The sequence below is a fragment of the Vanessa cardui genome, chromosome 13, assembly GCF_905220365.1.
Source record: "Vanessa cardui chromosome 13, ilVanCard2.1, whole genome shotgun sequence".
NCBI classification, from domain to species: domain Eukaryota; kingdom Metazoa; phylum Arthropoda; class Insecta; order Lepidoptera; family Nymphalidae; genus Vanessa; species Vanessa cardui.
Window position 1 is genome coordinate 5,860,461 of NC_061135.1, and position 17,842 is coordinate 5,878,302.

The 17,842-nt window shown below is 34.6% G+C and overlaps 1 protein-coding gene across 1 annotated transcript in view; it reads left to right on the top strand.

The window, feature by feature from the left end:
- The first annotated feature begins 208 nt into the window (after positions 1-208).
- The window catches only part of LOC124534616 (protein groucho-like), a 49,466-nt gene continuing 31,832 nt past the window's right edge, over positions 209-17,842 (top strand). The window contains exons 1-4 of the mRNA XM_047110554.1: positions 209-474; positions 5,667-5,764; positions 6,896-6,959; positions 7,912-7,956. Coding sequence (XP_046966510.1) covers positions 406-474; positions 5,667-5,764; positions 6,896-6,959; positions 7,912-7,956 — 276 coding nt within the window. The 5' untranslated portion in view covers positions 209-405. The remainder of the gene's footprint in view (positions 475-5,666; positions 5,765-6,895; positions 6,960-7,911; positions 7,957-17,842) is intronic.

The following is a 17,842-nucleotide window of genomic DNA, read 5'->3' on the forward strand; positions in this document are numbered from 1 at the left end:
AGATTTACACAGCCGTATTCCCTCAAAGCTACTAGAGAATTCCCAAATAATACGTATCTATTAAAGCACATATCTCCGATTCGCCTAAGTATTCCTCAAACATAAAGATAGTCGACGAAAAATTCGAGTGGAGAAAATATGTATGGCAGCGGCATGCAAAGGGTGGTCGAGGAGGTGGGGTACCGGGGGAGTTGTAGCGGTCCCCCCGCTGCCGTTCGCTTTAGTTCACTTGCGACTCTTGTGTATGACGGTTGTGTGTCGTGTCTACTACGGTTACTAGTCGCGTGTTACTTATTGCACGGATTTGCGCGCGTATTTGTGTTGATCTAGTGGCTAAGTGAAGTGAGTGTTGTGTCCTGTTTTTTTGTGTGCTTCAGACGATGACCGCGTGTGTTTGACGTGGGGATGTATCCTAGCGCGGGCGCAATGAACGCCGCCGCAGCCGCCGCTGCCGTGGCGGCCGCTAGGCATCCGGTGAGCCGAACATACTTACATAAATCATTGTGGAGATAATCAACTTGCCTTCCATTATCAAGTTGCATTGTTATGATAAATCGTCTTCGGTGTGAAAGCTCGAGGAAAGTCTATCATATTTAAATGTAGCGTTCATGTTTAACGGTTTCTATTATTTGCATGGGAAATGTAAATACTTAGTCATTCACTCGAGCGTTATTTCCTTTCATAAGAAAAACGGAATACAATGAAAAGTTTTTGTTTCTGATATGGCCGTTCGAAAATAGTAATAATAAAGAAAGCAGGGGTACAAACAAATGCGCCCCCCGCTGAGGTCGGCTCGCTGTCGGAGCGTTGTCGGACACACTCAATTACCCGTGTAATTGTCTGTTAACTTTTATACTTAACATCTGACTAGCTACTTTTTCTAGAAAAAAATAATCACAAATATATATATTTCAACCAAAGTAAATTAGATTTTTTTTAAATGACGTGTTTAAGTAATGTTGAATATTATTTGTTCATTTAAAGTTAACTTCTTAATTTAAGATAAAATTTCATATGACTACTACATATACCTTGGTGCCGCCGACGGCGATCATACAACTTAAAAACCAATCCATATAATTTTGTATACCTATTATTTTAAAAGTCTACAAATGTCATCTGTCGAATGTTCTTGTACGAATTATATTTTAATTGAATCAATGTCAGACCTATCATCATATCATGTGTTTAAATATTAATTTGTAGTAATTAAAAATATCCTTTTATTTTATTAACGAAGGATGTTTATAAATTTAACTAAGCTCTATTAAACATTTAAATCAAATACTAAAATATAACCTTTTATTTGTGGTTGAGTGGCTTAAATGCATTATCGTTATTACACATTGGTTTATAAGCATTGTTAAACATTACAAATCATTAAACTATGTTAAACCATAAACAATTACGTATTGTGATCCTTTTACTAGTCGAATATAATTTAAATTTAATATTCATGCATTCCTATTTATTGCCATCACGTGAGCCGTGTATTTTATTTCAAATTGCGGTATTTTTTTTAAATTTATGAATAAATTATTTAATTTAATATTGCTTGAATGTAAAATGCTAATTTAACAATGTAATACTTTCACAATTCCAAAAACAGATTGAATTAAATTAAAGAAATATTAAACATTTTTGTTGTTTCATCATGTAAATAAAGTCTTTGAAAGTCTAGTGTCATTATTGGTGTAGATGACATTTAAAGTTCGAATCTCACAATAAGTCAATATTCAGTTTTATATGGGATACTTACAGGTCCCCACAACTAAAAAGGCGTGAACTGTATTACGTATGACAGTAGGTTGTACTCTTTTACGACTTCACTTTTATGGCTCGTATAGAGGTAGAGGGGTAGAGGGGGGCGGGTGGTAATGTAAATGCCTATTTGTATGTTTGCTTGAAATCCGTGTCGCGTCCTAGGTACTCTCTCTCACTCGGTCAATATTTGACTTACGGAATTACCGCTACGAACAAATGATGGCGTCTCGCGTTTTCACGTCTTCACAAATAACCGCTTTATTTACTTGTTTTTTGTTGAATCGCTTTATAGAAGCAAGTCACCCGTACGATCTTGTTATTACATTCGTTATAATAGGTATCATGATATACTCAAAAATATAAAACAACTTCAATAATAGACATTTTTTATAAAGAAGGTAAATTTTCATTTCGTCAATGTAACCTTAGTAATACTTCCCGTGATATGCTTTCACGTTTATCGACGGAAACATATCTTGTTAGGATTACGTATCAGGGCTGACGATAGGGCACTCTTGAGTCAATGCTCTGAAATAATTCCCCACATTCGTGCTGATAACGTCGTTATCAGTTCGCACAAACACGGCATTTAGAGTATGCTAACAGTGTCCGCCGTAATCAACGCACCATCAATTTATACAGTCTTTACGTGTGTTTGTAGATCCATTTTCCATGTATTGGATTATTGCTCAAATAAAAAAAAGCCTTAAATACTTTTATAATGATAGTTATTTTATTTCAAAAGGAAATCTCTGTTAATCTTCTATAAGTACCCAAATTATAATTTCAAAATTGATTTAGATTGAAATATTTCTTTGAATAATGCAGTTAGTACTTAAATGGTGGCTAATATTTTAAAACTTTTTAGGTATATCGTTCAAAAAGCCTAACGTTTCATGGTATTCAAATCGATATACAATGAGGCAGGTATCACCTTTCTAACCGAACTCGTCGGTAAGTGCAAGCGCTGTTTCTCGGAAAGTAAAATCTGATTTCTGATCCCTGCGCTACCATATTAGACTTGCATTCATAAATCCAACTATACATATACACCCTAATGTAATGAATATAAGGTTCAAAATAGCCTGCATTATGATATTCGACCATAACGTTTCAAAACCAATCTCTGAGTTTAAATATTTGTCTACGCTTGTTTGCTCTGTAAGTGTGAATAGTGCTTAGTTGTTTACAGTGCTGCTGAACCTATGAATGCTTTTCGGAGTTGCCATCTAATATCACTAATAAACACTTGACATCGATCTATTTTCCTGTTTCTGAGAAGACGGAGATGATAATAAGTTCGTGACAGAAACAACGAATCTGCGTGTAGCACCGTATGTCGCGTGACTCTTTCAATTATGGAAAATTATGCAAATTCAACATTTACCTTTAAATATATAATAATTGGAGGAAACGAACATGTATTATGCTTTATCTCCTTAAAAAAAGAACCGTATTTCGATTCAATAAATAAAGATACAGCAATAATAAGGAAATATTTAAAAAAAACATACATTTTATCTTATACAGCTTAAAACAAAAATCTAGGAACAACATCAGATTTTTATCAATGACTATTTAAAATGTTCTAATGTAATGACATCAACATATAAATCATCAACATTTTTTGTCTATTTATTATATTCTAAACGATTAAGAAAAAAAAAACAAAATGCGTCTCAACAAATTTTTACGGATAAAATTTCGCTTGAATTCATTCAGTTCATTCGAATTTTAAATTCCAACAAAAGAAGTCCTCTCGCCGAGTGAACAGGTAGACGTGGGCAGACAGACGTATTCAATAATTTGAAATAAGAACACGTATTTCTTTTTATATCCGTTTAAACGCATTCTGTTTAGTTTTGTTTTTGTGAGCGTCGCTGGATGCGGGCCTTTCATCCGGGCGGCCGGCCCTCCGCACAATACTGCCACTCAAAAACTCTTCATTGTATTTTAATTTGACCTTTTCGGCGATAATTTATGAGAATCTTTTTTCTTGAGGGGAACGTTTACTCAGTCTATTATTGTCAGAATTTTTTGTGATCGATTTAAAGATGGGGCGATCGAATTTAGGGACTATTAAATATTGTAAGTGATTCGAGGGATGTATAATTTCTTGCTGCTTTGATAAATGTTGAACAGAATATGTGCTGTCTCGCAAATATATTTATTATGAATTTGATTTCAATATAATGTGGTATAAGAGTAATTTATTGAATCTAATTATAAAAATAATTAATCAAATGTTAATTCCATAAAATCGTCAATTAATTTGATATTGTATATCATAAATTGACATATTAAAGGATATAATTGCGGCTAACCGGTATCTATTAAACGTTGCTATAATATATTTTATCTGTATATAATTTCATCTGTCATAAAGAAAACTGTTTACAGAGGTTTTTTTTTTAACATGTTAATATATATTATCAACTGCTAATTTATTTATTATCGGTACACTACTGAATAAGTTGAATAATAGAATAAAAAAAATGGTTGACCTCACTTTAAAAGTAAGACATTTCTAAAGATAGTCAACGTTATATAATTACTGTATTTATAATAATAAAAAAAAAACGTTTTAAAGAGTAAAAAGTGATACAAAGTATACTCAAGTATTTTTAGCATGTATAAGAGTACAAAACGAAGGGCACCACAGGCCATGTATCATGCATACCGTTTGGACAATCGGCGTGCCTCTGAACAGCTACCGAAACGAACATTTTACTTTTATTGCATTAAGATTGCGACTCTTAAGTTAAATTTATATTATTATCAATAGATAATACAGCTTAAGCGTAATGGTTTGCATTTAAGTTTTTTCTTAAGTACATTCTGGTTAAGTGGAACGTTTCAAAAACTTGAGCAATGTTGTAAAGCTTGTAATTTATGTTTGTGAATTCCGAGACACAATAAACTATGCACTCAGTGGACTCACTTGCGGTTGTGGTTGGGTATTACGTTATTAAGTGTGATCACCCATCGCGGCGAGGAGTCGCGGGCCGAGGTCGGTGCGACCGCAGAGCTATCTCCTCGGTTACATTCACTAAATTCCCGGCCACATTTTTCCCGAGCCCGATTGTCCGCAGCTCCATTTACAACGTCTACACGCCGCGCCAGTTCCTTTTACGCTTTTATTTACGCTCCTTTTATTATTTTTAAAGTCCGTTTGTTCCTCGCGCGCCGGCGAGCGACGGTTATTTATTTTTTGCCGCCCGGCCTCCCGGCGACCGTGTGTTGTTGTGTCCCTCGCTTTATTTTTATTTTCCTGCTTCTTATTATGGAGTTGGTTTTTTATTTATTTTTTTACTTTATTATTAGGTGCTTGCGTGTTCGTATTTTATTTTTGTGTTAAGAGGCGAGCAGTCGGCGTTGTTGTTTTTTTCATTAATCGAGCCTCACACCGAATTATGGTCATTATAGGATAATTTGTATTATGGTAATTTGGGATGCGTGTAATTTTTGTTTCGTGATAGGAACGTTTTTGTTCGCTGTTCAGATTGATGAGTTATGTTATTATTCTCTCCGTCATATGTTTGCCAATCTACTCAACCATTCAAATGCCTTTATTGGTGTTTTAAATTATTGTTCAGATTTTAATTAAAAATTTGCTTTGGTTGTATAAATGTTTCATTTAAACATCGCTTCATGATATCATAACAAAGTATCGCAGCCGTAATTATTAAGCCACGTAAATTGTTAGCTTTTCTTTAAGCAAATTAGACGGAATATTTATATTAAAATACTTAAAGCCGTAACATGTTTTAACTTCACAGAAAAGTACCTATTTAAAAAAAGTATTTGTACGATTCAATTCTTTGTATAGTTCTTCGGTTTAGAAAAAAGTGGACGCCAACTGTTTTATTGTGTGCAAATAAATAAAAGCGTCATTCTTACAGGGTCCACCGCAACCCGGGCAACCTATCAAATTCACCGTGGGTGAATCTTGTGACCGAATTAAAGAGGAGTTCAACTTTCTTCAAGCTCAATATCACAAGTGAGTATACTTGGAAGCAATACATATTTTTTGTTATCTCATCGTACTGTATGTCGGCACCGAGATGATTCAATAAATGTTAAATCAATTACGTTATACTTCATACTTTTTAATTAACTTCATAGTTACCTTGATGTTCGTATTGTAAAACATATTTTATACAAGTTTGAATAATAAAAATAAGAATCAAAATCGGAAAAGTTAATTAATACTCTATTGTATGTAAAAATAAAATTTGACGATGGTTATACAAAACAGAAGTTCTTTTTATATTTAAGATTTTAACAAATAAATATATGTCAATGATTTATATACTGAACTTAGTATAATTAATAAAGGAACTACTTTTAGACTGAATTTATTTATTATTTATTTAATGTATTTTTGGCTACGAGATAAAACAAAGATACGAACTAAAAATATTACAAAGGTACACGAAATTGAAGAACATTAGACATACATCTCGAAAAGGATATAAAAGTAAATCAGCTAAAAAGGGCTCATCCGGGATTTCTCCTGTCGCTGAGTATCAGTGAATCATCCCCTATCAGCCCCTTTGTGAGCTAAGTAGTCCCTTTTACAAGCAGACCCTTTATGACCCTTTGCTGTTAACTTAAAAAATCTGTTACAGGTAGAAATAAAAAAAAAATCACGATATATTCTGTACATTTTCCTCCAAAGAAATTAAAATACCAACAATAGTTCAATAAAACTCATGAAGCATAACAAATAATTCCAATACTAATGGACTGTGTATTTTATAATTTGAAGTCACTTAAGAATGTTCTTAAACTTTAGAATCGTGAAGTAGAACAGTCGAGCATTGATAAAGCTCTTTACAAGTTTGACCTATTACTGACGATAACAGCTATAAAACAAGCTATTTGTTATAAAACCGCTTATCTCGTTGTATAATATGGAGTGCTCTTTAAACATAATGTGAATTTTGATTTATTGAGCCTCTACTTTCAAGCTATTTCAATTACAAAACATTTACAACGATGTAAAATTATAATTTAAAAACGCAAGGTTTTATTTGCGATTGTAAATTCTGGACTTGAATAATTGTGTATGAATTTTAAATTAAAAGAATAATTGACGAAATTTCACTTCTATTGTATATTGTTTCAGTTTAAAATTAGAATGCGAGAAACTGGCTAGTGAAAAAATTGAAATACAAAGGCATTACGTTATGGTGAGTATTAAGAAATAAATTTATTTGTTCGCTCCTTAATAGAGATGTATTAAATCATAATCGATGTTTGTTTTTAACGAGCTGTTAGATGATTATCGTATTATGTTCGTGTGTGTACGCACAATCAATAAAATGTATCTTTTGTTCGACGCCCGCATGGCGCGTACGACGTATCACGTCGACAACGAGGCTATTGGAACCGACAGTACATTTAGTGCCCCCCTGTTATTTAGAGATAATCGTCGACGTGAATAATATGTGTAGCGTGTACGCTCACTTGTCAAGACCGGCTGTTTTGATAAATTACGCTTGTATATCTATTATTACGCATAAATTGTTAACATATTAACAAGTAACAGGAATTCGTAATGTTACATCGTATGTAACAAATTTGTTTAAATCTCTTTTTAAATATTATTCATCTGAGATTTTTTTTATGTTACCGTTCATACATCACCGTTAACTGTGCATGTGAGAACTTTAAAGTTTTAAACTACATTCACCATTAAAAATCCCAAAAATTTTCAAGCTCAGACATATCGTTAAATAAATCGAGAATAGAACGAAACCATATGGTTTTGCTATTAAGATCAATTTCCCAGAATGATGTAAAAATTATAAGTGGCAACATTTTTCAGTAAAAGCGAATAGATATTATTTGGCAGTGCTTAATCCCCGCGTGGTCGTTCCGGTTTGATATGAATCACGATTAAGTGTTGCCAAATCGCTTGCAATTTATTTTAATACGCTCTAGAGGAAATTTTCGCGAGCGTTTTTATGTGTCGGAAACACTTCTGGCGGCGCTCCAGAATGTGCCATTGCGGATGTTTAGTCACTCGCCTCAAATGATTCGAGGAAGCTAATCCCTGCCAAAAGCTTTCTGTGTCACATAAACATTGTTTCAGCGGACTAATGTAATTGATCTCCTTAATCTGTGCCGTTTATGTTTCAGTACTATGAAATGTCGTATGGACTCAATGTGGAAATGCACAAACAGGTATGTTAAAACATTTGTTATATTATTATACGAATACGTTACATTTGCGAAACAGAAAATCCTTTAAGCCGAATAGTAAAACTGTCAGTTACCATAATCTATTAAAGCAAACAAAGAGTAAAAAATGTTTCCACATTCCGATATATTGTGTGATGTTTAAAACGGTATGATGAAGGTGAAAACTAGCGATATTTTATTAGTAGCCGAGCAAAGTGGCGCACGGGGAAAATGAATGTTGTAAAATTGAAAAAAAAAGTGTTATTGCTGCGCCCGCTTGTTGGATAAACGTTGTTTGACAGCAGCCCGCAGCCCGGGGGTCCAGGAGGCAATGTTGGGGAGGCTGGGGACTCGGGGCCGCTTGGCAAAGTATGGTCAAACCATTTTGTTTACATTTTCCTTTTTAATTTATAGCCTTCTTTGTTTACCGGGCAATCAAGATTTGCGTTTCTTTCCTCTCACTAATATTGCTTGAGAAAAAAACCTTGCCTGTGTAATAACTTTGTTATGATCCTATTTCGATGCCGTAAAGTATATTGAAACTGTGATTGGGGACCGATTATTAAAACCGCTCCCCTAAAGTGTGCGTTTGAAACTCGTAATACGGTTAGCGATATATCTTTATGTTAGTGACGCGTACAAAACTTGACTGTCGTATTATTTTAGGGCTTTCACCCTAATATTTGATTTTATTTAAAAGCTTCTTTATAACTCTCTTAAATTAATCAATCAATAAAGAATTACTCGATTTAACTTTAAAATTTTTATTATATATTTAATAATATTTTTTACTTTTATTTATTTACAAAAAAACGAACCCTAATAAACGAAGTAAACTCCAATTCATAAATTTAATTCTTCAATAGTGTACTTGACAACCCTTACCGCAGGGCATCAATAGCTTTGGTAACGAATAGTTATTACTTTTGTGCGACAGGGGTTCCTTGCGCTGTAGGGGCAATCGATGGGGTTCTGTAGTAATCTGTTGATTTTACGCTCAAAGAACCGTCAGTTGCCATACTCGATCCCCTATTTTATTAATAATAGCTCTACCTTAACACGTCTTAGAGCGGAAAAAACAATTTACAATGTACCCACACCAGCCTAATATAAACCAGTCCATCTGGTATTTAAGAAATATTCCCACGTAAATATTTTATGATGGATAAACATGCGGTGTTTATTCCGTGTCGTCATATACTTACTTTTACTTAAAATCGGATGAAACAAACAGAACAGATAATGAAATTACAAGTTTCTTCATAAATGATTCAAAGTTGGAACGGCATGAAACTATGTTTGTTTAGGTTCTGGCAAACAAGCAACGAGGGTGATTTAGAAGGGTCGTATTGTTTGCGCTGCGGCGGACAGATGGCTCGCTGGCTCAATGCTTGAATGCGCTATTTAGCGTACACGGTACAGTACAGTGCTGCGCTTCATTGTAATGGATTATTACATTAGCACTTAACACGCTCAGTCGAACGGCAACCAGAAATGCACCCCTTTAACCATGTATAGATATCGCACGATATTATTAGAACAAAAACAAATATTTTTTCTGTCCAACTTCATGCTTATTTTTATCAGCAACGTTGCGTGACGCTTAACCGCTCAATAAGCAAGATATTGAGTTCGGAATATCCATTTCGAATCACTCAAATGCGTTCTTTTAATGCCATACCTACGTGTAATTTAATTACACTGAATATTCAAGGTCGTCACATTTATTTCCGTCGAGTAATATAAAAATAAATAGGAAAGTCAATAAGGTTGAATTTGTTTCGTTTGGACGGATTGCGTCGTGACCGCATCGTGTCGGTCGGCGTGACCGCGTCTAACGCGCGTTTTCCGCTCTTTCTGGCGACGACTAATTGCTTAGATTTTCTTTTGTTAGTCGTGGGGCCGGACCGCAGTCAGACCGTGCCGAATTACACCTACTTACGTCGTGAATTGATTGTTTCGTCTTTGTGTGGCTGTATCGACACGGAGTCGTATTGTTCTGCTCCTCTACCCATTATTTACGCCCGAACCGGCTTTACGTTCTCAATTATTATAATTATTTCCGTATATATTCAATCAAGCAAGCATATAGGACATGTATTTTATTAACATTTTGTCGCACACAATTAACTATTCGTTATGGCGTAAAAAGGTTTGCAGATATTAACTTTCATTGTATCATTACATAAAACTTGAGTAGAACATTAAACAAACAAATCATATTAGAAATAATGTATGTAATGTTGGGCCGAACACGCCTTCTACTAAATTATCATGTGCCGAGCTGATAGAGCGCTTCGAATGGAAGTCAATAGTTGAAGAGCAATAAATTCATAACGCTGGAGTGATTTCATGAAGTGTCACGAGTGGCGACAGCGAAACAATAGGGTTGTGCAATGTGCAATGTTCTCAACGCTCCACGGGATATCGATAAAATACTTCGACGTGTTTTACGAGCGTTGACACCCCTACACTATACGCTCCAGTGCACATATTTCCCCTATATCTGGTACTCGTTTGTTGTAAAATATTTGTTCGTGAGCTTTACAGTACAATGTTTAAAATAAACATAATTTTCGTTACGATTATTTCAATATTGTTCTCAAAAAGGATACCTGTGTCTACATATAGACAAAAAAAACCGATCGCAAGCTTTTGTCATTTTACGAGATTAATTTATAAGTCGCGAACTGCTGACCGACATACAAAGTGGACGAAAACAAGAAGCAAAAATTGAGCTCGTCGGCATAATTTAATAATTTACGGTTTATTGCGACTCCACGCCAATGTTCCCTCACCCTTAATGCGAAATTATTCATATGCGGGGCGGAGGATTGTTTACCCTTGCATTAGGGGCGTCCGCGCTGCGCCAGCTCTCGTTGATAAAAACATTGCACGTGCCCGATCCGCTTAGCTACTATTTATAATGAAACAACAGGGGCTCGGGGACGCTCGAGATGTCCCTAATCCTGTTTGTTTTACAATACTGCAGCGTTCGTTGCTACTAAATTGTATTCATATTATCTTATTTTGTATTATAACGTTTCTCTATATGCCCATTATTTTGAAACGTAAATCCCCAACTATTTTAGATTTTTCGTAAAGATTTTTATACGATTGGCAGAGATAATTTTCATTCTGTTTTAATCCTCGTAAAGATTGTAGATTGTAGGACGTAATGCGTTAATTACGCATATAATAATTAATTAAGTAATAATCTATGCAAAATGTTTGATTTAACTTTTTTAAATACTTTAAATTATACGATTGGAAGATATATTTCACACAAAACAAGAAACAATGAAAGCCCGATAAAACAACATCATTATGTTTTGTTCTGTATATCAAAGATGATTTCGATTTCGTGTGCAGTGTAGCGTACCGCTTTCCGAATCAAATTATAACTGTGTGTTCATATCCACATAAAGATAGTCGTTAAGGGTCCCGTATAATAATGGGTGCGCTATCTCGCTATATCTACAAGCGGGTACCGCGCTGTGAATTGTCTAAATGAACGCAACAACTCACAATGAACGCTCCGTCGCCCCTCACTGTAAAAGCGAAATTATCTCTCCATCTACAGAGTACGTCGCGCGCGGCAGATGGCGCTTGCAATAAAACCACTAAACGCGATATCGTTCGCTCGGAGCTCGCTGCCCCTTCGCTTTATTATTTGATAGGGGAGCCAAATTAAAGGATTTACCGTAACCCCTCGCCTGCGACCCTTAGTCGACAACAATCACCTCTGTATTAAGTCTAATTGTGTTTTCAAATTCGGACCCTATAATGACACCGGCGATGCTTTGTGCGCCATGTGAAAAAAATGGGGCGTACGTGTCCCTCGGGATTTATTAAATTCCAAAATATTATCTGCACTGAGTTTAATTGATTATCGTAGAAGAAAAATATTGTCATAATAATAAGAATAATTTAAGTAATTCGTTTGAAGGTTTCCGAAGGTAGTTCGAAAGATTATACAGTAAACGTTTTGTAAGAACTAATCTTATTATGTTATCAACAAATAATGTTGTTCGTGACAAATAGCGTGTATGGGCGTTACGTGGAAGCCAGTGCAGTGTCCGGGCGGCGGGCGATGAACACGTTAACGTTAATCTAGCATTTATTCTTATTTATTTACGCCCCTCGCCGGCAGCGACGCACATGGCGCGAAACTAATTACACCAAATACGGCCTCGCTTCGGGGCCGCCTTAATTGCACTGATTGAGACACGGATATTGATTTCGAAACAGTTTGCGTTGATGCCGCCTCACTCGGAGGGCCGCAGCCGGGGTCTGTCGATGGTCGGGCGTGAAACGGCACTCATGAATAATGGACGCCTTGTTCGCTCCTTGACTCTTCATTTAAAACAGACGATTTCTATTCCACTCGTAAACCACACGCCCATGACTCACTCATTTACCATTCACCGTGATACTTCGTAAAAATGCAGCCCGGGCTTTGTGAGAATTTCGAGAGCTCTGCATGCTTAATTTATGTGTAAGATGCCGAACGGTACACCGATGTTCTAGTGGGCTCCGCCGCCGGTGTCATTAAACATCATTTACATATCATGAAAGCAGTATAACAGTTGTGCGGTGATGGGTCCGGGTAGTCTTTGCAAATAGTGAAACAATTCCAACGGGGGAAGGGACACGTACAAATAAAGAGGGTGGCAGCCTGCGGTGCTATTGACGGCTGAATCCCACACAATCTGAGCGTTGTACTACAACACACTTTTAAACGGGGTTGGGGCGAAGTGTAATTACGATGAAAACAAAGTTTTAAATTCGATACAACGAATAACGATGACTTGCTTTTCTGCTCCTTCACATCTCATCGACGAGGGTGAAACGCTTGAGAGCAGCAAGTAATTACGTAATGGCAGTCCTAGTGAATCAGGTTACAATTAATAAACGAAAAACAGTTTTTTATTCCACCTTTTGTAAAAAGGTATCTATTTACAAGGTAATTAAAAAAGGATATGTTTATTTAACAGTAATTGCGTGCGAGGCGTGTTGAATTATTAATAGGCAGCCGATGTGGCTTACGATAATTATACAATTAAAAATGCTGTTGGTGTAATAACGGTTCTCGAGTTAAGTTGAATTGAAACTACAAGCGACGAATTCCGGTTTAAAAAGACATTGTGTTATTTTATTTATATATTCATAACGAGTGATTTTATCGCGACGTTTTAAAACAGTGACATAGAAATGTGTTTTTTTTATCGTATAACATGGATCTTTATTTGATATTTAAATATCCGCTACCTTTATTTATTCTCATAACTCTCAGACGGCAACAGTAATAATTTGCCATATCTACATATTATTAATGTTAAATGTTCGGCATAGGTTTTTTTTGTGATAATATCGTAGGTGTTAGTAGGTGTCATTGATTCGTATAAGTGGATGTCAAGTTAAGTATGAAATGAACGAGACACCTACCTATTGGGTATTTTCTACGTCAATACTTATTTTTCCTACTTATGGCTATCAGCGAGATTTTTATCGTGAAGTGCACAAATTTTGATGTCACTTGTTATTCATGCGAATTGATAAGATTTTATGAGTAATTATTGAGATAAATAAATCATTCTTTATTTAAAACTCGAATAGTTGTGATTTAAATTACTCTATTTTGTTTATATTGTCTTGTAAGTCATATGAACACGAAAAGTTTTTTTGTCATTATTGAATATACAAGTAATATCAATGTATATATAATATATGTTATAATATCAGAAAGCTAAGTAACCTTGGTCAATCGATGGAAATATAAATATTTTACCATATTTATTATTTTTATAAGACATATTATTTATTGAATCAAAGTCGAGTTACATTTATGTATTAGAGGTGCAGTAATTATGGTGGTGCGTGCGGCGCCACGTGTCGAAAACATGGCAATAGGTAGGTACATGCCACCGTGTCACCAAGACCACACAGAGTCACCACATGTAGTACAACATAGTTTGTTTAATAATGATTCATTAACGTTAAAACACCGGTTTTGTTTGTGACGTGTTAATAGTGGATGGGATTATGTTTACCAAGGCATGCAGATACCTACAATAGGTCTACGATATGAATAACTAGAAGTTTTTTGTTGCTTTGCTTACGTATTATGTTGATTTTTCATGAAATCTATAACCATTTATTCACTTTTGTTAGTTTATTTATATGCAAATAGCATAAAAATATGTTTGAATTGTGTCTAAATATAAATCAAGTGAATTCGTTTGTTTTATAAATCAACTTACATACTTTCAATATATAATTACTAAAATAAATAAATGAAAATGCGTAGTTTTTAAAATTAAGCATAATTTTGTTTTTGCTAGTTTATGTAAGGACAAGTTGAGCTTAACTGGGGAGCCTGAGGTAGGTTGGACGTAGCTGTCCGCAGCGTTGCGGTTGTGGTCGCGGCCGACCAATGTGCGCTGCAGCTCCCAAAATACACTTTGTATTTTCCATTTTTTAATCACGTACATACTTAATTTAATAAATTAGGATATTATTAAAAAAAAAAAAAAACATTTAGCTAGTTTTGAATCGATAAATAATTGAGCACAATAATGTAACTAATAGAGTCTTTAAATACAGTAATTTGTAGTAACAATTTAACATAGCCCTGTCTTTATCGCAGCGTGTATGTAAAGACAAGTGGAGCTTAGCGGGGGAGGCTAGGGTGGGTCGGACGTGGCTGTCCGCAGCGCTGTGGTTGCGGTCGCGGTCGCCCAATCCGCGCCGCCGCCGCTTCGAATATACACTTTGTATTCTGTTTTTGTAAATCGTGAATTTAAATACGGTAAAAGCTGTTTTTATTTTATTTAAATAAGTCGTATTTAAAATGTTGTGTTAAGTCATATTAAGTATAATTATTTATAAATATTTTGATATATTTCAATATTCGAGATCTCAATGTTTACATTTTTATTTTTAAGAAATGTAATATATGAGTCAGATTATTGTAATACTATACACTACATACAAAAGTCTTAGAAAAGCGTAATCAAGTAAGTATATGTAAGTATTTTAATTTTGATACGTTTATCTAAATCGAAAAGATGTAAGAGTACTGCTATGCAATATTAGTAAATAGTGTGTATAACTTAATTAATTTGATATTTCATAATGTTATGTAAAATAATCTTTACCGTGTTCAAAATTTGTATGCAAATCACGATATCTCGTAAAATCTAGTCATATAATACAATCATTAATACGCGTGAACATATTGACATTTAAAATTAACATAATATTTATTTATTTAACAGATGCGTTGGCGGGATAATTGGCAAATTTAAAATGTTAAACATTTAAATTGTGAAACCTTATTAAATATGAAGAAATGTTTGACCGCTTATTTAAACACTTCAAATTAAATTTTTAATTAACAAAATCATTTCGTAACATTGATATGTGTTTAAAAGTCAGTAACCGTTACTAAACCGGATAAGAAGTTATTGAAACCCTGACGTCTATTCCATTTCCTACAAAGCTGTCAGATAAAATAAATAATATTGAGCGCAGGTCGAAGCAACGCGTACAATAAGCATCGCTGGGCGTCCAAACAGCCTGCGCAAACACACAGAGTAAACACACCAACTCACCCCGGCCTCCCCCTCCGCCCTGCCCGCGCCGCTCGCGCTGCGACCGTTATGCTTCATATACATAAAATCAAATATTTGTTTAATTTACACTCTAGATGACAGTGTTGCAATCATATATGTATAAGTCATATATTTAAGTCATTATTTTGAAACATCTTATAATTTTCTACGTATCATATTCAGCTAATTAAGGTTCTAATTAATTCAAACGTGGTTAATAGTTCAAATAAGTTACATTAGATATAATTTATTAAATGCTAATCGAAACGATCAATAGTCTGAATGAATACATACAAAATTTAACATAAATTAAATTAAAAATAAATCCATACGTATTGCAAACGACAAGCTATCCATATTCATAAAGGTTAAAAGCTGCAGATGTATATAGTATCTTAAATTAACTATTCGCATTCGTTACGTAGCGAGAGGCCGGGTAGCAATATTTGTTCGCTGCAGTACGAGCTGGCAAACAGCGCTGCAAATGTAAACAAACACGCCTCAATCTCCTCGCATCGCGCTATCGCCGGACAAACTTCGCAGTTATGAACGAGAAAGCTATGAACTCGCCTACCATCAATGAATAACACATTTGCTAATACTGTTTAATTTCACGATTCTTAATAACTGGTTATGGCATAGCTTTTAAATGAACATGTCAAATTAGAACTTGACAAGCAAAATTATGTTATTTAAATTGTTCGTAGGTAGATTTTTTAAGGTATCATTATCTTAAATCTAAGAGTTATGACGTGTCAGACGACGTTTACTACGTTTCTTTTATTAACAGGAGATTATGGCAGGTTTTATATAAGTGTTTATATATCAGGTTTATCTCAAGTTAACACGCCTTTATCAGGTACTTTATCATTTATATGCTGATCGTATAATACATTGTGTATCATATTTATTTATCACGTAAAATTGTTACGATTTGTTGTAATCAATCCAATCAATTTTGTAGCAAATCCATGATACCGACGATATCATGACAAGCGGACAGTGCAAGGAAATCGTAAGATAGCGATTAACTCGGCGCTATCTTATAATGTTAATGTGTTAGCTACCATGTTCTTCACAAAAAATATTCTAGATCATCCTCAATTTATATTCTTAAACGATGTACTTTCTAAAGCTTTCATATGACTTTTAGTTATAATATGATACTGTTATGTATAGTCTCATTTGCATAGAAAGTGGCGGAGCGTCGAATGATTGTATAACTTAGACTTTGAATTAACTACACTAATTGCCGGTATAGCACTACTAAAATAGACTTGTAGCTGTATTGTGTCGGCGCCCCATTGTGCCGGTACACAATGTTCTCACAACTCACAAGGCAGCAGAAACGCGCAGTCATTAGCTGAGGCGGCTCGTTAATGCCGACAAAAACGCGTATGCTCCACTGATTGATTTGTCTACGAAACCTGTCCTTACCTTATATTAGCATATTGGTCAATTCTTGTGATATTCTTATTATAAATCTTATCATTATGTATGTGGTTGATACGAGTCATTAAATTGTTATTTTACGTCGTATTAGGCAATACATTTGGTAAGGCTTTGGTAAAAAATAATAATACACGTAACACGTCACAAAAGGTATTTTGAGCAATCATTTAGTATTTTACATTGCATAAGATAATAATTGCGAAGTGTAACCGAATATATTTATTGCCTAATTTTAAAAGGACTTTAATATTTTGGCTGATTTATTAACAATACAATGGAATGCATTGTAAAGAACTTTAAAGTAATATATATTCAAAGCGGAAGCTTAAAATGAAAACTTGTAAAAAACTCACTCCCAAGTTTACGTCACGTACCCATGCATTGTTAAACAAAAAAAGATTTAAAACCGTATGTATAATGTATCCCGTAGCTTCTAGATCTACTTTAAAAAAATACATCAAAGGTAGCAAAACAACTAAAAACATCTCGATCACGAATATCAAATATGAGGTATTTATGAGAATCCTATGACTAATTGCGATAGTTGATATACATTTATTCTAAGATAAAATGTTTTCATCGATTATCGCATTCGATAACATTAAATGATATTATCAAATATTTGATTTTTTCTTTACACTTTAGATTAGACACGGTCGCAAACAATTCCCTAAGTCCTTGGTTCACACGCAATTATAAGCGCTCTTGAAAAAAGTGCCGAGTCAAAAAGGCTTCACGCTTTAGCGAGAGGCAGGAGACGCAGGATACACAAAGGGCAGTAAACGTTCGGTATGGGCCTAAACAAACAAGGGTAGCTAGGA